This window comes from Amia ocellicauda, chromosome 12 (assembly GCF_036373705.1).
Source record: "Amia ocellicauda isolate fAmiCal2 chromosome 12, fAmiCal2.hap1, whole genome shotgun sequence".
In the NCBI taxonomy this organism is placed as follows: Eukaryota; Metazoa; Chordata; class Actinopteri; order Amiiformes; family Amiidae; genus Amia; species Amia ocellicauda.
In genome coordinates this window covers 35,463,060-35,485,633 of record NC_089861.1, presented here as the reverse complement: position 1 = coordinate 35,485,633, position 22,574 = coordinate 35,463,060, and the positions used below count along the sequence as shown (strand labels likewise).

Genomic DNA, 22,574 nt, shown 5'->3' with positions numbered 1-22,574 from the left:
CCTGTGGTCTACCTCTCTACATCTCTCACTGCACTCTTTGCTGCAGCTCTTGCTAGGCGGAAGGAGGAGACTCAGAGAAACCGATACACAGAGACAGAGAGAGACACACATGCCACGCGCAGAGAGTGATATACACTGTACTTTTGAGACCTAAAGAGATAGACTTGTGAGACACAGCAACTATACTGGTGAGACAAATGCAGAAAGACTGACACTGTACTGGTGAGACGGTGACAGGCTGCCCTCCCAGCTGGACTGGAGTAGAGGACACTGGATTAGACTGGACTATGGTACACTACATTAATCTAGAGCACAGTAATGTAGATGAATACACTAATATAGTACTTTACCACACTACCCTAAAACACAACATAATGGGCTGGACTTCAGTGTATGAGACTCAATTGCAGGCAAGCCAGGAACCGGTCTGATAGAGCAAAGCCCAGTGACACACCTGTGGAGGTTTTTAACCAGTTTTAATTGACCCTGATTACAGTTTAATTACAAGGCAAAAAGAAAAGAAATGCACAAAAAAAAAAAAAAAACAGAACGAAAAAAAAAAGAAAGAAAAGAAAATGTCCATGTCACATCCGGGTGTCACACCTCTCCTCATGGGCCGAGTGTTATACAACCAATGGGAAGGGAGGGGGCAACACGGTTACCATTTACAACACAATCATTAAACCTCTCGGTTTTGTTCTCCACATCCTCAGCAACACAGGCACCCAGCAGGCCACACACAAGCATGAGACACGACCATGAGAGTCACATTGGAAGTACAACACACAACAGGAGAGTGGCACAGACAGACACACATGCACACACTGCCTGCCCCCTCCCTCCATCTCTCCTCAACCCTCCATTTCAAACACTTTGTTTTTCAGAATCCCAAGAAACTTTTTTAAAATAATAATAATCATAATAATAATCATAATAATAATAATAATAATAATAATAATAATAATAATAGTAATAAAAAACAATTTACACGTTTAAAAGTTTACAAAGTCAGGGAAGCAGAAAGGAGGAGGACAAAGGTTGGGAGGAGAGAAAAAAGCAAGAGCAAAGGAGAGAAAAATGGAGGGAAGGGGAGGTTTAGCTGTGATAGGGATAGGGGACTGGGGGGGAGTTTCAGTATTGTACACATTACAGATCACTCTGGGGACTGTAGGAGCTGGGGGGAGGTAAGGTATTAAAAACCAACAACAACAACAACAACAACAATAATAATAATAATAATAATAATAATAATAACAACAATAATAATAGTAATAACAGCAATATGGACAAAATCAGGATGAAGAACCACAGAATGATAAATTATCTTTCTATAGAAACAGAAAAGAGAGTCTGTCATCCACTGCCTCCCCTTGCCCTCACCTTCCATTCCTCTCTGTCTGCATGTCCTGTGTACCACTGTGTGAGAATCAGTAGTATACTCCAGGGCCTGCCTGCCTCTCATCATGTTGTGTTTATAATGGAGGGATGTCATCTGCTCCCTCCTTCTCCTGTTCATTACCAAGACATCACCCCACTTTACAAAAAGTGAGATTAATAATAATAGAATCACAATCAATACAGTCAAGAGGTGTTAAGCCACAGGGGCGGGGAGGGGCAGGAGGCGGGGTGCAGTGGACCAACCAGACGCTGTGAAGATAGCGACTGAGCTGTCAGTCAGTCAGTCAGTAAGGCAGCTGTCAGTTATAATACAGACACAGTGAGGGTCAGGGCAGCAGCTGTCCACCTCTATAGCACAGGATTAAATCCCATTGGACTGGACTGTAGCTCTCCAGGACCAGGGCTGGAGACCCTGCTGTACTGGACTGTAGATAAGGGGGGGAATGGAGTTGTAGAGGGACTAGAGGGATCCCTAAATCCTAGACCATACTGAACTGGACTTGCTGCTGCCCCCCCTCACCTGTTTGAAGATTATTTTTTTCCCACATTTAGTTTCTCTGTAAATCACATTTTTTTTTCTTTAATTCCAAAAAATAAAATATTCAAAACCTTAAAATCCCTTCCTCCCACCAATACTTCCCAGCCCTCCCCTCCCCTCGCTCACCCCACAAGACTGAATGAGCATGTCAGTGAGGAGGGGAGAGGGCGAGAGTGAAAGTGATAGTCCACCTGCCCCCCCTTCAACCCCCCCAGAAAACAAAACTATATTCCCCAGACATTTTAAAAAACATTCAGTATTAACGCTATTCTTTTAAAATCTAACCCCTCCGTCCATCTTTGTTATATATATTTATATATTCATTTTTTCCCACAAATGTATAGGTGGTGTGTGTGTTGATATCATTTACTTTTTAAATGGTTTCATTTGTTCATTTATTAATTAAATTTTATTTTACAAGCTATAAAAACAAGGCAAAAAGGCTGAGGTTGGCTGAGCCAAGGCATTGCGGCAGTCTGTCCCTATTCTTTTCCCCTTCCTCCCTTCTCTCTTCACCTGTCCCCCTCTCCCTCTTCTTTTCCCCTTCTCCCCCTTCCTCTCTCCCCACCTCATCTCTATGGCAGCTGGTGTAGTGCTGATCTGGGCAGTACTGCACAGAGCAGCAGTCCAGGAGCATCCTGTCACACTGCAGGCTGTGAGTGACAGTGTGAGAAAGGGTGTAAGTCTAAAACATTACATTCTCAAATCATAATCCATCTGCACCTCTCCTTCCAAGTATGTGCGACTGTGTGAGTGAGCGAGTCTCCCATTCCCTCTGTCCATTCAAACGCCTGCACTCACTCTGCCCCTCTCTCTCCCTGATCAGTCTCTGGATCTGTTAAGAGGACATAGCAATCTAAAAGATCTGATATTGTCGGTCTGTGTGTGTGTTTGTGTCTCCATCTGTGTGTGTCAAGTCTGTTTCTCTGCGTGGCTGTCCCCATGTCCAGGCCTTCGCAGACAGCACCTACACGGCTATGAGGCAACATTCTCATGGCTTCTGAATGAAAAATTACATCCTTAATTTAATCAAATTTAAACAATTACAAAAATTCTCCAGTTTCTTCATTAACCCCCCCCCCACACATACAGAAATTTAAAATGTAGAGAATCGCCAGTGTTAGATTCCATCCTGTGTCCATCCAAAAATTCCTCTGAGTGTCCAGATAGGTAGGTAGGTGGCTGGCTGGCTAGCCAACAGGGAGAAGGGTCCCATCCCTGGAGGGAGGGGGTGTGTGCAGGCTGCAGAACTATAGAATAGTCAATAGTCCAATTGATATATAAAAGCAAACAGGCACTTTACGAACTCAGTCACCAGCGTTTGAAAAAATACATGTGCCCTCCTGCTCCTCACTGGACTGCCTAGGGGTTATAGGGGAAGGAGGTCAAGGGGCAGACTCCAGGGGTCAGAGGTCACTTGTGGGATGGGGGGGCAGATGAGGCATGAGGGCAAACCTGAAAAGAACACGAGCTCCAGCAGTTTATATAGATTGACATTATGGACTAATCGATCAATCAAAATGAAAGTCACAGGTTCCTCTACAATCGCCTCCCTTCCTGGTCTCCCCATCTCTCTCACCTTGACCAGTGCTGTGCCTCTCCACATTCCAAAGCGGACCAATCCCCAGTCTCCTCTCTCGTGTTTGCCTTTGGGCCATTTTTAAAAAATGAACCCTGTAGACTTGAAGTTAAAATCTGTCAGTTCTGGTCAGAGTGCTCTAGGATTGAGTGGCAGAGAGGGAAAGAGGGGGGTGTTACATACAGTCCAGGGCAGTTGTAGGACAATTGAAGGCCACTGTGTAGGAGGGGAAGGAGAACTCAGGGGGTGTCAGTATAAGCTGTGTCAGTGTGCGTTTGTCAGTATCAGTCAGTGTGCTTCAACTAGTGTGTGTGTCAGTGTGTATGGAACAGAGGTGTGCGTGTCAAGTGTATTAGCATGAGTCAGTGTGTGTGTTTAAATTTGTATCAGTGTATTACTGTGAAGCAGTGTGGTCAGCAGTCCTTATTCTCCAGGGACAGCTGTGCAGTGGCCCTGTGGAGGTCAGCACTGACTCTCCTCTGGCTGGGGAGCAGGGGATCTGGGTGGGGCTGGGGGGGACTGTCCCTGTCCCTCTCTCCCTCCATCTCCACCTCCCTGTCCCTGTTGGCTCCCTCGCTCTCCCTCTCCTTCTCCTTCTCTTCTCCACGCACTTTCTTATCATCGCTCTCTTCTGCGCTCGCCTCCATGCGCTGGTCCTCACTCCAGCGCCGTTTGAAGCGCAGTTTGAGTGGGATGCACTTTGTGCCCCCGGGACTGAGGGGAGGCGGCACGGGGTGGGCAGAGGAGGTGCCAGGAGGCAGGATCCCACCCAGGCTGTGGGGGGCCAGCGTCTCACCCAGCTCCTGGGGCTCCATCTTGAAGGGAATAGAGGGGATGGTGATGTTAGGGGCGGACCGGCTGCTCATTTCCAGGAAGGGCGGGAGGAGGAGAGCAGGTGGGGGAGCAGCGGGTGTCTTGAAAACATCCTCATCCAGATCTTCCTCCCCCACTCCTCCTCCTCCTCCTCCTGCTGCTGCTGCTGCTGCTCCATTGTGTGACACAAACAAGTCATCCTCCTCTTCTTCCTCCTCATCCTTCTGCTCCTCCTCCTCCCCTCCTCTCAAGCCTGTCCTCTTCCTCCTCCCTCGGTGTGCCTCCTCTTCCTCGTCCTCGCTGATGTCCGTCACCTCCACCTCCTCCTCCTCCTCCTCTTCAGACTCTATGTCAGAGATGGGTTCCACTTTGATCTTGGGAAGGCCGCCGCCCCCACTGCTACTGCTCCCACCCCCTCCGCTCAGAGATCCTGAGGAAGAGGAGCCTGACAGCAAGCCAGAGCTGAGGTCGCTGCTGTAGGAGAGGGATGAGGACACCGAGCTGGATACGCTGCCCCGGGGGTGGGGGGGTTGGTGGTGGTGGTGGTGGTTCTGGCCCGGGCTCTGGCTTTGGCTCTGGCTCTGCTCGCGGTGCTTGCGGCCCAGCGGCGGCGGCTGCAGCTTGAACTTGAAGGGAGACAAGAGCTGCTGCTGCTGCTGCTGCTGCTGCTGCTGTGAAGGGGGGGTGTCCTCTACACCGCCGCCACCTCCCCCCAAGCTCCCTACCCCTCCTCCTCCTCCACCTCCAAGGTGCAGAGGCGGCAAGTGGAGGGCGTGCGAGTGGGGGTGACCATGGGAGAGTGAGTGAGACAGAGTGTGGAGCCCTCCTCCTCCTCCTCCTCCTCCTCCTCCTCCTCCTCCTCCTCCACCACCTCCTCCACCACCTCCTCCACCACCACCTCCCCCTGCCAGCTTGTCCGGCCTGTGAGGCTGGGGTATGACAATGTTGGGGTAGTGCAGGAAGGCGCGGGGGCTGAGGTGGTAGTTGTAGACGCTCTGTGTGTGGGCTTGCAGGTAGCGCTTCATGTCCTCGGGGTTGAAGGAGAAGTGAGTGCCCAGCATGGGGCTCAGGGTGGGGGAGGGTGTGTAGGGCAGGTGAGAGGAGGGAGTCATGGACAGGGCTGGGGAGAGGGGTGGAGCCAACAAAGCCCCACCTCCTCCACCACCACCTCCTCCACCCCCCCCACCTCCCCCAGGAAGGGGAGAGATGGGGAAGGGGCTGAGGGGGTCGGGGTGTCCACGGTGCGAGGGGGTGGGACGGGGCGGGGGGGCTCCATAGAGGCGGAACAGTGAGTCGTGGGAGAGGCGAGGGTGCAGGAGGCTGCGGAACCCCACTCCCACCACTCCCCTGTCTTCCCCACCGCCAACCACACCCCCCATCCCACCTCCTCCTCCACCACCGCCGCCCCCACCAACGTCGTCGATCTCAGAGTTGACGGAGGTGCCATCACTGCAGTCACTCACAGAGCCCCGTGCTGCCCGCCTGGCCACGCCACCCACGAACATCCCCGGGCTGCGCAGATCCTCACTGGGAGACAGCACCTCAGAGGGGGTAGATGGGGGGAAGCGGAAGTGGGACCCGCCCGTGGGCACTGGGGGTGCGCTCTGGGGCACACCGCTGCCTGGGAGGGGGGAGAGAGGAGAGAGGAGAGAGGAGAAATTAGTGTTATATGATTATATTGTGTGAGAGACAGTGAAAAAAACAAACAGTGGTACGCACAGTGGGACTGACCTGCAGATCCCATATCAATGAAGGGGTAGTTGACGAGGACCAGCTTGTTGAAGTTGAACTTGTAGGTGAAGCGCTTCCCCTTGGTTTTGTGCAGGATCCTTTTGTTGTAGTAATACCTGCCCACACAGCAAAGGGAACAATGAGTGTCACACAGGCAAAGATACACACAGAGACGTACACACACACTGAGGCAGAGATGCGCACACACATACAGCGAATGTCACACATGCAGAGACACACACACTGACACTTACACCCAGAGAGAGGAGAAAGTGGAGAAGAAAGGGAGGGAGAGAGATGAGGGGGGGGGAGAAAAAAGCGGGCATCGTGCGTGTCCGTGCTGTCAGTGAAGGGCTCCAGACACACAACAGCCCCTATTGTGAGATATGGAGGGGGTGGGGGTATTACTGTGTTGTTCTCTTGAGTGTTACTTTCTGTAGGAGAAAGGGGGAACACTGACGTGTGTGTGTGTGTATATATGGTTGTGTGTCTCAGTGTATATAGTGTGTGTTACAGTGTTGTATGTGTGTGTTGGTTTGTCAGGGTGTTGTTTTTATACACACCTTCAATCCTATTCCAGTAATTAGAGAGTGTATCTTAAGACACCCACATTTATCTCTCTCTCCTTTTAAGTCTGTGTGCCACTATTTTCTATCTTTGTCAATCCTCTCTCCTCCCATCTATTACTCTATTCTCTGCCCCCTACCCCCCCTCTCATGTATATTTGTCCTGTGCAGTGTGTTCGGTACACAAATTATATATTAGTCCATTGTCTGTAAATACTCCTCTATAATAGTGGGGTCTGCATCGGAGAGGGGGGTGGAGGGATACCGATAGAGGGAGCAGCCACAGACAAACAGTCTGAAAAGAGGGAGACAGGAGACATAACAGTGGTAATAACCATAATAGAAATGGTTGGGGGGAAGAAAGAGAAAGAGAAGAGACCCTAAAGGTAACACTGCTCAGAGAGTAGTTAATCACCCCTCTCTCAAATTCAAATTGAGCTTTATTGGCATGACAAGTTTACGCAAGTGTTGCCAAGGCATTTACAGGTAGTGAAAAGAACAGAATAAATACAATAAACAAGTTAATAAAGGGAATATTAAGGTCAAAAGTCTCCTCTCTGAAGCCATTCCACATCTCCATCTGGATTTCTACCCTTTTCACTCTCTCCAGCTCTCCCTCCCTCTCTCATGCTTTCCTTCTCTATCTCCTTCTCACCCTCCCCCTTTCCTTCCCTCCTTCTGCCCCTCTCTTGCTCTCTCAATTTCACTCTGAAATTCAAATTCCTCTTCACATAAAATCGAAATGTTCACTCTCTCACAAGAGAGTTACATAAGGAGATCTGATGCTTTAGTTATAGCAGTGGAGAGGGTTTACATAAAGAGGTGGATGGGTTATACAGATCAGGGATAAACAGCAGAGTGGAGGCAGGGTCCAGACTGGACCACACCAGAATGGCTGCAGAGACACTGACTGGACTGCTGCAGTCACTGACTCCACTGAAATGGACTGTAGCGCAGTCTAGGACAATGCAATATTCCAGTAGTGTAGCCCCAGCTCACCCCTAGCCTCTAAACTCTTAAGTCGATTTGGATGAAAATTGTATTGAAGACTATGAATCTGTACAGTAATCCCATCTTTCACTCGAATGGATAGATTATATTTTGATGCATTCTGCTGAAAGGAAGGATGAGACACACATGTACCTCAGGGCCCGGCTCAGTTTGTCATAGTTCATCTGCGGTTTGCACTTGCGGGCTCCCCAGAGCCGCGCCACCTCATCGGGGTCCTTGATAACAAACTCCCCGTAGTCCCCCTGCCAGGCAATCACATCCTGGTACTCCTCTTTCCGCAGCAGCTCCAGGATGAAGTGCCATAGCTGTATCTGCCTCGAACCTGGGCTGGACTCTGGCTTGTAGGCCCAGTCCGGGAATGCAAAGCCTGTGGGGGGAGGTGGAGAGTTAATACAGAGACACTGACTGTATATGACAGGGTAGAGAATAGCAGTATTGTGCTGAACCTGAAGGTGGCTGTAGGGTATTAATCACACTGGGAGACAGACACAGACATGGGTCAGTGGAAGTCCCCTGTCTGTACCCGACACTGTGGCCCAGAAACCCCCTGCTGGAGCTCCACCCTCTCTCCCTCGCTCACTGTCACTCTTTCCAGGTGACCGAAAAAAAAAAAAAAAAATACACCCCCCACCCCATCAGTGGAAACACAACCCACAAGAATTATTGCTGAGCTGCATTATCGCTTCGTAACACACACATTATAGATGCATAATACAAACACAATACAGATACATACACACACCCATTACAGATATACAACCACATTTTCTTCAAATGTTCAGAACACATTACAGACCAGCAAAGTCAATATGGACAACATGTGTGTCCGTGTCTATATGTAAGTGTAACTGTGCATGTCTATTTGTATCAGTGACCCCAGTTTAACCTAGATGACCTCACCCCCCATTTCACCCCCCACTCCTGCTCTGCTGCCCCCCCTCCCCTCTCTCTGGGGAGACACACTATCCCCCCACTACTGTGAGAGGCCAGGACAGCATCAATAATGACTGAGACTGCAGCACTGTAATGTGTGCTGTGGGAGAAAAGAGAGGAGTGAGAGAAAGGTTGAGATGGAGAGAGTTGTTGGAGAGGAGGAGGCTGAGGGGGGGATAATTGGAGATGGGGGTGGAAATTGGAGACAAGGGAAGAGAGGGAAGTGAGTGGGATGGAGTAGAGAAAGTAGGGGGAAAAATGGGATATGAGAACAAGGAGAGAGAGGGATGAGGTCATAGCTCGTCTGGTAGTCTGTTGTCATCCAATTCAGAAAGCTCCCTCTGTCTGTGTTGTGATGTAGACTGTCCATAGCAGTACACTGTACTTCTGTTAAAATTATTTAAAATATTTTATCTCCAGTGCTTCTCCAAACACCACTGACACTGATCAGAGAGGGGGGGGGAGAGATAGGGAGACAGAGGAGTGAAGAGTGATTCTGCTAGACTGACTCACGGATGGCACAAGTGCGTCAGTGTATGCTGGAGCGTCTCACTCCGAGCATGTGCATGTTGAAGTGTGCAAGCACGTCTTTGTCAGTGAGTGTCTATTAGTGTCCGAGTGTGCATGCAAGCATCTGTCTCAGGGAGCACTGCAGCGCAGACTAATAGCTAGCAGCCAATAGGCTTGAGTCTGCCGTCAAAACACAGACTGACTGACTTAACACTTTGGATCAAAATTTTATGTAGAAGAACAGAAAATCTCAGATCAGAGAGACTGAGACTGCCCACAGGGATGCACACTCATCTCAGAAAGAGGGGGAGAGAGAGGAGGGAGTTGTGTGCCACAATCAGGCAAAAGTGTGACAGGGTCAGTGTGTCCGGTTGCGTGCCATTGTGCGCAAGATATTTTTATTTTTTATTATGACTCTGGAACGAAAGGAGACTATGGTGTAACACAAAGAGAGAGTCATGCGTGGTGGCCTTGGAGGGCCAAAAATAGACACTCAAACTAGGGTTATTGTTCAACACAGAGAATTTCTTCAATTTTAACACCTTTATTTTAAAAAATTTAAAAGGACACACAGACAGCTCTGCATAAACAACTACATACACACATTTTCAACCTTAAAAAACACACTACACTTGTGCTACCAATAAAGGGGGGGGGGAGTAGTAGTAAGGAGAGTGGGGGTGACAAAAGTGAAGAGGGGAGAGAGGTTTTGAAAGGACAGGAGAGAAAGAAGCAGTAGTGGAGAGGGATATGAGAGAGAAAGTGAGTGAGTGACAGACAGGAGGAGGGAAAGGGAGAAAAGCAAAAGACAAGAACAGAGGGAGCAGAGGAGGGATGAGTGAAGGAGTGACTAAGGCTAGAAGGGAGGGAGAGAGGTGGATAAGAGAGAAGGAGAGAACAGGAGGAGGAGGAGGAGGAGGAGGAGGCCGACAACAACGAGGAGGATGGTGAGATGAGTAGAGAATGAAAAGGAGAGAGAAAGGACACATGCGCGTCTCTCTGTGTGTAGTGTCAGTGTACTACAGTGTCTGATCGATCTGTCAGTGTGTCTGTATTAACCCTGCTCACTCACTCTCAGTGCAGTGTCAGTGTACTATACTTTTCAGTCAGTCAGCGTGTCTGTATTAACACACCCCTTTTTACCCCTCATTAAATTTACAGTCCATACTCTAATGAAGATACCCATTGTAGTCATTGTTGATAGTGGATCAGTTTTGAACCCTGCCATATGGGTATCTGAGTGACAGTTCTTTGGCCCTATAGCGGCCAGTACAGGAGCGAAGCGGTTAACGTGATTGGAGCGGGGCCATTTCCTGGAAATGGTGCCAGAGGCTGAGACAGGAAGTGTGTACTACTCACAACCACAACAGCAGCTCCCACTTCCTGCCAGTGTGTCTGTGCAAGTGAGACACTGTGTGAGGAAGTGTGTGAATGCGCGTGTCTGTCAGGAACAACTGTATACAAGTTTTTGGGCTGAGAAATGATGGGGAGACATGCACGGAGAGAGAGCTCATGTGAGAAAGAAATGCAGAGACACAGGTCAGGAAAGACACGTGCAGGGAGACTGTCCCTGCAAGGAAAGGGACAGGGAAACACAGGGAGAGAGGCACAGAGGCTGTGTGCACGTGTCTGTTTTTGTGCGTCAGCTCTGACTCACTGCATGTGTGTGAGTGTTTGTCACACAGCCTTCACAACGCAAACACTCCTCTCCTCTCTGTTCCCTTGCTTTCTCTCCCTCTCTTTCTCCCTCTCTCTTGGACACAGTCTCCTAGCAACCAGACACTTCAGCACTAAAAATAACCCCCAGAAAGGCATGAAACAGGGAAAAAAGATCAAAAAAAAAAAATTAACAACAATTAATCCTTTCAAAAAGGCAGAGAAGGGACTCAAATAGAAAGAGAGAGGGAAGCTACAGGTAGTTGTGGCATCAGCGGTGTTGTGTGCAAGTTGAGATTTTACCATAACTCAGTCAACACTTCATCCACCCCCCCACCCCAACACCCCCATCTCTCGCTGTTCCTGTGCCTACCCCGTTCCCTCCTTGCCCTACACCATTCCCTCTCTGATTACTCCTACTGACACTCAACTTACACTTTTGCTACATTTCAATAAAAACAAACAGCAGACAGCAGAGCCACACCAAGCACAACAATACACCTCCACCTGGTCTCCCTTGCTCTTACTCTATCAAACTCAACCTCTCCCCTAATACTAACTCACCCTGTCTCTGCATCTGTCCCCTCTTGCCTCACTTCCTCTGTCTTTATCCCTCTATCTACCCCACTTTTCTCTGTATGCCTGTCCTCCGTCCACTCCTCTCACCTCCCTCCTCCTCCTCTCTTTATCCCCCCCCACCCCACACACACACACACACACAGTATCAGAGGTGAGCCTCAGGGTTACGTAACTAGGGCCATCAGAACTTAATCAGCTTTAGCAGAAGCACTTAATGAGGGAGAGGGGAAGAGAGGGATGGAGAGACTGCATGTGCTGTGACGACACTGTCCGTGTGTCAGTGTTTACCAGGCCATGTGCAGCTACCCTACTGCACTGTACAGTACAGCACTGTATTATAGTGGAGTCCAGTACAGTGCACTACAGTATAGCATAACACAGTACAATGCACTACATTAGTCCTCTAGAATAAACTAGAAATAAAAGTACAACAGTACAGTCCACTACAGTGCAGAACACTACAATAAAGGACCACACAGTACAGTACACTACAGCATAGTAAAGAACACTATAGTAGTACACTACAGCAACACAGTACAGACTACTACAATAAAGAACAATTGTACAGAACACTACAGTACACTACACTACAGCCCAGAATGCTACAATAAAGGATAACAGGTTATACTGTACTGTAGTGTATGGGACTCTAATAAGACTGCAGTAGGGGAAGTCAGTTTCAGTAAAACCAGTGTAGAACCCTCCTCACTCCCTCCATATCCCCCTCTCTACTTCTCTCCCTCCCATCTGCCCTTCCCCTTATCCCTCTTTCTCCACTTCTGACCCTCTACTCCACTCCTCTCCTGCCTTTCCCCACTTTTCATCCCCTCCCATTTTCCCCTTCCCCACTCCCTTTAAACAGGAATTATTAGCAGATGTGGACAGACCTTTTCCTCCAGCTAAATATAGAGCAACAGAAGAATAGCAGGAAGGGAGGGAGGGATTGAAGTAGGGAGTAAGGAAGAGAGGAGGTATTTTTAGAAAGTTGGACAACTCAGTGATCCAAGTCTGTCCATTGAAGTCTGCCTATTATCATCATTGTTATTGTTATTATGCATTTGCATAGACCTGTTTCCCAGCAACTCTCAATAACTTACAGTTTCATATATTTACTATAAGCCTACAGACTGTCTCTTTGACAGGCAGTGTCTTCCTTCACACTACCTCAAAGCAACACTGTACTACACACCCCATCACAGCAAAGTCTCAGTGCCATCTTTCGGTGTACTTCGTAGTCGTGGTATAGTGAGCATATGTAGTGCGTGTGCATGCAGTGAGCATATGTACTGCATGTGTGTAGTGAGTACATGTACTGCATGTGTGTAGTGAGTATGCGTTTCGTGTGTGTAGTGAGAGTGTATATAGCGTGTGTGTATATATAGTGTGCGTGTGTGTGGTGAGTATATATAGTACAAATGTGTATATAGTGTGTGTGTGTGTGTGTACTGGGTATATATAGTGCATGCATGTACTTTGGTATCAGAGTCGACTACAATTCCAGTCCCCAGTCCACAGGGATTATCAGGGCTGTGGAGGATCAGGCTTCCAGTTATGCAAGACAGGGTGATGTAACCACAGTACAGAGAGTACAGGCCAGCACACCACACATTACACTACAATACAACACATCACACTGATTCACTGTACTACACTACAAAACACTGAACACCGGGACTCACTGTGTTACACGACACTATATTGTACTACACTTCTTCACTGTACACATACAGTACAGCAGAGTCTCCAGTTCTGGTGAGCTACAGTACAGAAGGGTCTCAGGGAATTAGAGAAATGTAGAAAGTGAGTGACAGAGATAAACTAAAACACACACACACACACACACACACACACACACACATAATGGAAGGTGAGAAGTAGCTGGGGGTATTACATCATTGCTTGGGGACAGAGAGAGTGAGAGAGGGAGGGATGGGGGTGGGAGCCAGATCGATGTTAAAAAGGTTTAATTCCAGAGAGGGAGAGAGATCAACACCAACAACCCCCCACAATGCAAAAACCGACACACACTTGTGTCTGCTTGTGTGAGTAAGTGTGGAGGTCCTGACTTTGTAGTCAGCAGGGAAGAGGTCAGTATCATCTCATCTCTGTTGATCTCAGACTGCCACACACACACCAGTGAAACGTGAAATCATTGCCCACTCACTTCACTGGCCCTAACTCACAGACTGACTCTGACACATGCTCTCCCTCAGACAGACCATCGTTCCCACTCTCTCCCCTCCCTCCCATTCTCTTGAGATGCAACTTTTTCCCCGACTCACTGGAACTCAGCTCAAAGTTTATACCCACAACTCAGCGACTCAAAAAAGACAACATGTCCGAACAGAGACGGGGGGGGGGGGAAAGGGAGGAAGCGGGAGAAGGGGAGGCGGGGCTCTTCAAACGTGATCTCACATTCCTGACACCAGCGGAGGGAGGGGGAGGGGGAGGGGGGAGGGGAGAGAGGGAAAGGGTTTAAGGTGGCGCCACGTGGAACAAATCCACAACAAAAACACCCTGGGGTAATAACTACACACACTGCAGTGACACTGCAAAACACTACAGTAACAATTACACACACACACACACAAACTGCTCTTCCCATTACTGCATGTACTAATACTAAAACTACTGCTAATACTGTAGCTACAGCAAAGCAGGGTCTCCAGCCCTGGTACTGAAGAACTACAGTACAGTACAGCAGAGTCTCCATCCTTGGTCCTGGAGAGAGAGAGAGTACAGTCAGCCAAGGTCAGTCCAGGTCTCATTGTGAGCTGCAGTAATCCGATTGCCTCAGTAAGTAAAAGTAATTTTATCCATGTCACTTTGCAACCCCCACCCCCAAGCCCCCTTGGTCACTCCAGGGCACTGCTTCACAACAGACAGCATCCAGAGAGAGGGAGACAGACCAATGCTAACACAGGCAGGCTGAGCCCCCTAATCTGATTCCTTTGGATCCCTTATTTTAACTATTAGGAAAGCTTTCTAATTTAGGAATTGTATTTCTTTATTGTGAAATTACTACACTACAGCACAGCATACCAGCTCTGAACGGGGTGGTGGTGGGGGAAGTATAGGGTGTTCAGTGTCTCTCTCTCTCCCCCCAATGGTCTTCTACAACACCCTCTTTCTTTGCCTGCTCATTCTCCCCTCACCATCACCCCTTTCAGTCCACCTTAAGAAAAGTGTTGCCGATTCAAAGTCTTTCAGTTCTGGCAAAGAAAGAAGGAAAGAAAAAGAGTTAGTGAAGAAAAACTAAAAGCAACAGGAGTTGTGGCAGACAGGGAGAGAGAGAGAGAGAATGGAGACACCAGTGTATAAGACTGTATGCACAACAGAACTTTAAATAAATAAAATAATTTACTATCAAACACCAACAAACTCTCTCCCGCCTTTGCCCCCACACCCAACTCTAGCTCACACACTTCTGTTCCAGTTTATACGGGCTGAAGTTTACAGACTGGGGAGAAGAGGGGGACGGTAGAGAAAAAGGGGGGACGTTTTAAGCAGTGTCTATACTGTGCCCAGTTTTTTTTTTTTTTACTCATCTTTCTTTCAACATTAACTTCTATTACTACTAATAAACACCACCATCACTGGAATGGTAACGACCATCAGAGTAATGCAACAACTGTTGGGACTGGTGCCATGCATAAAAGCGCTGCTGCAACACCTGCTGCTGCCAGGGCTGCTGCCTCCATGACTCCTTCCCACAGCTGCAGCTCAACACCACATCGCACGCGCCCGCATGGCCAAATGCACACGCGCACGTATGCACGCCAGCCACCCCAGAGGGCAGTGTACAGAGGTGCTTCCTTCATGAAGCCGTGCTCCCAACTGGACACAGCCGGAGTTAGCAGCTCACACACTCGCAGGTCTGTGCTGCACAGCTCAGATTACAGAACAAGGAAGACTTCCACATTGCTGTGCATCTGTCTCTCTCTCTTCTGTCAATCTCCCTATGTCTCGGCCTGTCTCCGCCTCCGTCTCTGCCTGCCTGCCTGCCTGCCTGCCTCCAACTCACAGTCTCTCTAATGAGGAGCAGCCCTCAGTACAGAGCAATAGGAATGTGGAAGGTCTGGCTGTTTGGAGGAATGCCCCTTTTCTGTAGGAAACTTCATTACACTGAAACAGACAGGCGCGCACCCCACACACACTAACACACATACAGATGCACAAGCTTTAATGTGCACATACCAACGTTAATACACACCAGCACACACAGAAACAGACCTACAAACAGAAACAGCTGATTAAATGATTAAAGGACTGCAAACTGAATTCCCACTGTGCTTTCCGGAGAGGAACACTCAGCATACAGCGCCATACAGGACCGTGCTCTGTGCCATGGGACGCAGTGACTGTACGATAGCATCGGGTTCGCCAGGGAACAATACAGCAACCAAGACAAACAGACAAACAATGCGTTGAGGAGATGAAGGGATGAGTGCAGTGATTAACAGCAAGCCCTGCTCTATATCTGGTCGATTAATTGCCCCGGCCACAGTCACTCTCAGACAGGAGGGCTGGGCTGATAAGACACCTTATCTGCAAACTTGCTTAGCAAGACAAAACTGGAGGAAAAGAGAAAGAGAGCAGGACAGTTGCTTTATCCCTCCCTCTCCGCCCCCCTTCCTCCTCTCTCTCCCCACCCTCCTTCCCTCGAAAGTTTACAGGCTGCTCCAAATCAAGGCAACTCACTGTATTTAAATGTCTTTACTATCATTCTCACACAGGCGTCAATCACACCCTCACCACACACATTGCAAGACAAACTGCACACACAACTCACACTGCAGGCACATGTCTGTGCAGTGTGGGTGTCTGCATGCAGTACACCTCAAAACACACAGCACAGATCTAGAAAACACATCCAACGCACACTGTACAGGCAGACAAAACACACAAAAGCACCCAGACAGTGTACAGACACAGTCAAAACACTATTCAGACAGAACAAACTGTACAGGAACTCATATACTCTCTCACACACGGAGTACAAAAAATAGACCATACAGACAGATACGCACACACTTGCAATAAAGATAAACAATAAAAATAAACAACTCAAACACACTACAAAACACAGACTAATGGTGCACTGTACATGCTCTGCAAACACACTCTGCACAAACAAACTGTGTAGCAGTGGTGTCCACAAAACAGCTCCCAGCTTAACAATGCCTGCGTGTGTATCGAGTGAGTACAGTGTGCCATAGGTTTGTGTCTGTAGGGTAGTGTGAGCAGAGCATTGTCTGCATTTTGCAGTGCGTTTGCATCCTTCTCTCTAGGGTCTATTTTCACAGTGTGCGTTTCGGTTCCAGTTTGTCCACTCAACATCTACACAACTGTCTACAGTGACAGTGTCAAGCTCAACACAAAATAGCCCAAACTCTACAATAGCACACACCTATGCATAACGGCACAGTCAACTGGCCAAAACACGTTCAAACTGCAACAGGCCAACAACCATGACTGAATCTACAGCTTCACAATGCCACACAAAAACTACAAGGTCTTACAACTTCAGTGTGCAACGCCACACGAACACCACCAGCGGACAACAAAGGCCACGTGTGACTACGCAAATAAAACACCACCAGCCAGTTATTTGTGAGCAGTGGTCATAACATACAAACTGCACAACACAGTGCAATAGCAACAAGAATATACATCAGTAATAACCAGAGGGAGAATTATCAAGGGGAAGATTACAATTCTATGGGGGGGGGGGGGGGGGGGCATTTTGAAAGAGCACAAATCGGATCCACAGTAACATCCAGTGGACTGGGGACATAATAGTACCAACAGGGCACCAACACAGCGATACAAAACTCCGCCACCCTGGGGATCAGTGCCAAAATGCACAACGATGACCTAATGCAAGTGGTTGCAATACCATTCGCATCCCAAACATCAAATTGACAAAACAGGAGCAGACACTGCCACGACAAGTCACAACAGAAATGTGAAGTACTGCTGCACACTCCACACACACAACTGTGAAACTGCAACACAACCTAAGAAACATTTTACCCACAGCAGCTAAGCCAGGCCTTTCTATACAACACAGTCCTGTGCTCTCTCCCTTTCCTCCTATTCAGCATCCACACTCTCTCCCCCTCCTACTCCTCCATCACAAACACACATAAACATAGAGCAGTGGCCTTTCCCAAAATAACATATCATTTGTAATTAATAATAATTGATGTGAACTTGTTCTTTTTCAGAAAATGTCAAGTTGTCCTACACCCCCCTATAAACCCACGAAATATAATAACGTATTCATAAAATCAATTTTCCAATCCATTTATTTAGATTTCCCTCCAGATCACACCAGTTGCAGGTGGTGTCCAGGCAGTGGGCATTTGTGCTGTGCCTGTATGTGTGTAAGTAAAGATGCAATTATGTGAATTTCACTCTGGATGATTTTGGAACAACTGTTTTTCACACTTTATTCCACATTACTGTGCTCTTCTCCTCTGTTGTGAAGTTGTATAAGTAGTCACATTTACGGTTCCAACTGAGAGGGGATTGTGTAAGTGCTCGGGCAGCACTGATGGCCAGAGGAGCAACACACACCTTGGCCCCGGCATACCAAGAGCAGACCATGGAGTCGCAATAGCAGCTTCGGGGGATTGGTCTTGGGTGTCTGGGTTTGCTGTATTCTGTAATCCCCCTCCTTTCTTTCCATCTTGCTTTCTGAGACCAGCAAGGGCAAGAATGCAAGGGTAAGACGAGAGAAGGCAAATTAAATAAAAGGATGGAATGTGAAAGTGTAAGAGGAAGGAGACAGTATCTGAAGACACTGCACAGTGTACAGACACATCATAACTGAACACACTGCAGTTTACAGACGGACAGTGAGATCCTGTCCCCATTTAGTGAAAAACTAAAATTTCACCAACAGTCTGGCTGCTCTCTCACACAGGAAAACACACACTTTCTCACAGGCAGCTATATACAATTACTTCTTCAAAATGTTCCTTTACCAAAACAAATGTATTAATTGGTTTGTGTGTGAGAGAGTCAGAAAGAAAAGAGGGAGGAGAGGAGAGGGAGGAGGGTGAGGGCAGCAGAGTAATGGAATATACGGCTAATGTGTTTAATATGACTAAACATGACTTCATAATGTTGTCAAAGGCGGCTACACACACACGTTGTTGTGTGCATTTAATTAATTATTTATAATGGTGGGGGCAATTAAAATTTAGTCGGCGCTCAATGGGTTCTAAAAATTGCGACCCACTAACAGAGAGAACCCCTCCAAACTTGTGTATGTTGCTGAAAGCGGGGGAGGGGGGGGGTTAAAGATTGCGAAAGAGAAACCCTGTCCCACTAAACCACAAAAACATTTATCAAAATAATAATAATAAACACGGACATTTTTCCTCCGTCTAACTCCAACCGATCCCACTATTTGTCTCTGAACTACAACTCGGGAAAATAGCAAGCAAGCAAGCAAGCAAGCAAGCACGGGGGGGGGGGGGGGGGAGAGAGAAAGAAAAAGTTCCTGTCTAGAAAACTAAAGTTGATTCGCAAACTTTTTTTTTTACGTACGAGTGTCTATACGTCGAAGTGGGGTGGGGGATGGGTGGGACACGGGTCGATATCGATGGAAAGGAGATCAATCAAGGCGTTGCATTTAAATTAATAAGTTAAATTAAATCCAAAAGAAAATCCTTTCATTTTCCAACATGGATTCCGATACAGCCGAAGCCACAAGGCCGAGAGAGAGAGAGTGAGAACTTCCGGAACAGAGAGAGAGACGCACGCCACACAACAAAGTCAACTTACATCAAAATAAAATGAATCGCCACGAAAATAAATTAGACAAATAAGTACATAAACTAATAATACGATCCCCGAACAGTTTTAGATCACTCCGCCTATACACACATCGGCCGATATCTCGTCCAACTACTAACCCCCCGCACTGACAATTAAAACTACTACACATTGACAACACACACCGCAACTACACAACACGGCCCGGAAACACACAACCAACACTTCTATACAGAGATGACTGTGTGTGTGTGTGTGTTCTCAGACCAAACTATAAAGCTTCCATTTTGTCTCATAACCTTGGCTTAAAAAAACAAAAAACATCAAGAGAGACAATAGACAGAAAGGGGGGAGAATAAAATTAGCTACAAATCGGCACGCTGTTTGATTTTTCTTTTTCCAACAGAGAGAGAGAGAGAGAGACGATCAACAGGTCTCTGATGTATCCGTGCGAGTCGGTGGTTGCTCGCACTTCAGACACAAGACAGACACCAAGGCAACTTTGTAACAAGAAAAACAAAATATCGCGCCCCCCCACTTCCCTCTCTCTCTGAATCGCAGGGCCTTAAAAACCGGGTTTGTGTGGGCAGAAGTGGTTTATTAGATGCCTATATCCCTAATACATATACACACACCAGGAGAAAACGCGTCCGAGACATCCATACAAACCGATTGTAAAAATGAGCAAAACATTAAAAAATAAAATAAACTTTCGTGAGTTTTTAGCTGTAGATCGCGCCGACAAATTACACATTTGTTATGGGAACGCAGACCAGACCAAAGTCAAAATAACCATTAGGGGATATTTACTATCAATATCACGGTCAGTATTACTACTACGAGGAATTACTACATTTCCTACTTGCACCTCCCTTGTGCTTTATTTTTTAATACATAATCTAAAACCCGAACAAGTATACATAGCGCCAGTTCTCAACTTTCACACCCCTCCTCCCCTTCCCTGTCACCCGCCTCAATGGACATGATTATCTTAACTTTAAAAAGAAACAACAAATAACTAACTTCAGACAGAAATGGGAGGCAAGTGTTTGTGAGGAGCTTCAAAGCAGTACATCGACCAGCAATGAGCGACACGAGTGGGAGAGCTGCTAAACAAATCATACATATAGATCTATTTGTTTGCACGCAAAAATGTATAAATACCAAATACAACACGACTCTCACTCTTCCACTCAACAACTGAAGTGTACACGCCAGCCAGAAAACCCGCAGAACGAAACAACTAGAAAAAAAGGGGGGGGGTATGGACGATTTCAGGAGTTTGTTTGGCTTCTAGTGAATATTATTATTGGACAGGAAAGATCACTCTTACCCGTTTCTCCCGGCGTCTTCATAGCGAGCTGGAGTCGCGATCAATCGGCCTATAGTTTCCAGTGCGGCCTTGACTCAATATATTCCGCCCGTCTCCGCCGCCTCGCCTCTCCTCTCCTCTCCTCTCCGAAGCTTTACAACCAGAAAACTGTAAACTTTTCCTCCTCCCCCTTCTCTCTTTTTCCTGTCGCTACCTCTCTCTCTCTCTCTCTCTCTCTCTCTCTCTCTCGATCAAGCCCCCCTCCTCTCTCCCTTTCCTGATTTTGTTTGTCTCTCTCGCTCCTTTTCAATATTTCCTTTTTAAAAAAGAGAAAAGCTGGAACAATCCCTTTCTCCCTTTCTCTTTCCCTCTCTCTCTCTCTCTCTCTCTCTCTCTCTCTCCGCCCCCCTTCTCCTCCTCCTCCTCCTCCTCCTCCTCTCGGGCCGCTGCGGTGTCCGGGCTCTCCCTCCCTCTCCCGAGTGGGACGGGAGCGGGACTGCTTAACTCAGAGACAGGGCAGCCCAGTGTCGGCTCGAGTTCAGACGGCAGTAGCAGCAGTAGTACTAGTTGTTGCAATAGTTGTTGTTGTTGTTGTTGTTGTTGATTTGTGTCTATCCTGCTTGCTGGTCTGTTTAAAAAATCATTTCCTCTGTCGGAGTCCTGGAGCGCAAGAGGCGCCCAAACAGCGTCGCCTCACAAAACACACACTGAGCTACTCGAGGACAGAATGACACTCTTTCTCTCTCTCGCTCGCTTGCTCGCTCTTTACTGAGTTTCTTCTTCTTCTTCTTCTTCTTCTTCTTCTACTACTTCACACTCCACACTCCACACTCCACTCTACACACACACATACACACACACAATCTCCTCCCCCTTCCTTCCCCCTCTCTCTCTCTCTCTCTCTCTCTCTCTCGCTCGCTCGAGCCGGGGTGTCGTGTTTCACTCAGTCTCTCCGCACGGGGCCGCCCACGCGGGGAGAGAGAGAGAACGCGAGGGGGGGGGGTCACGCCCACTCGCCACGGCCTCGGTGGCGTCACTGCAGCACGCGGCGTCGCCATGGATACCGCCGCCGCCGCCGCTGCTGCCGCCGTGGTGACGCCCCTTCCTGCGACCGCCGCCGACGTACCGAGAGAGAGACGGTGGCCGGGTGACGTTAATACGTCCGGCGCGTCATTCAGGAGAAAGAAAATATTATTATTATAAAAATAAAACTAGTAAGTCATCTACGAGTATTAGCTCATAATGATAGATCAAGATGCCATACATTATATATATATATATATATAAAACACAGGAAAAATATTGACCTGTGATTGTAATCATACATTGCAGACTGTTCAATTTAACTGTATGGGACTATATTATTACTGACTGGTCTATATTATACAGGAGTGGTCTGTATTAGACAATATTGGACTGGGCTATATTATATATTATACTGCCTGGACTGTTTTATACTGGACTGGACAATATTATGCTAGACTAGACTGTATTATACTGGAGTGGGATATATTATACTGGACTGGACTTTATCATACTGTACTGTATTAGACTGGGTTCAGGAGAAAATTGTGTGTGTGTGTGCATGTGTATGCTGTGTGTGTTGTGTGTTTGTGTGTCTTTTGGAAAAAACAGTAATTCTAGCCTGATAACTGATACAAAGATGCACTCACAGAGACACACTGACCAGGCAGCGACAGAGAGAGAGAGAGAGAGAGAGAGTTACACATAACTGACTTATTAACACTTGTTTATTAACAAATTGTTTCTACAATATGAAATATAATAAATCAATACAAAAATCAATACACATGATTGTTATTTTGCTGGCTCCAGAGATCAGTTTTCAGACAGTTACTGAACAAGCTGCACAGTGTATGGAGAGAGACAGTTACTGAATACACTGCATCAACACTAAATCAAACACACACACACACCATCACAGATGTAAAATACTTTAAATAATACAGAATTAGCTCATTTTCTCCATTCACAATTCACCACAATACTACACTCCACAACACTGCATACTTTTCCAGACACTGTTCAAGTTTTATATTTAGTTTTAGAAAGAGAGACTTCAGATTTGTAACACCTTTATTTGTAACAAAAAGAAATAGAAAGAAACAACCCCACACCCTGTCAGCGAGAGCACAGAGC

At 47.4% G+C, this 22,574-nt stretch overlaps 1 protein-coding gene across 1 annotated transcript; it reads right to left on the bottom strand.

The window, feature by feature from the left end:
• Nucleotides 1-457: 457 nt before the first annotated feature.
• Nucleotides 458-21,267, bottom strand: erfl3 (Ets2 repressor factor like 3). The gene is given in 6 exon segments (XM_066719427.1): nt 458-4,966; nt 4,969-5,034; nt 5,237-5,949; nt 6,060-6,175; nt 7,769-8,003; nt 20,436-21,267. Coding segments are annotated over 6 exon segments (2,190 nt in total). The 5' UTR covers nt 20,458-21,267; the 3' UTR covers nt 458-3,928.
• Nucleotides 21,268-22,574: the final 1,307 nt, after the last annotated feature.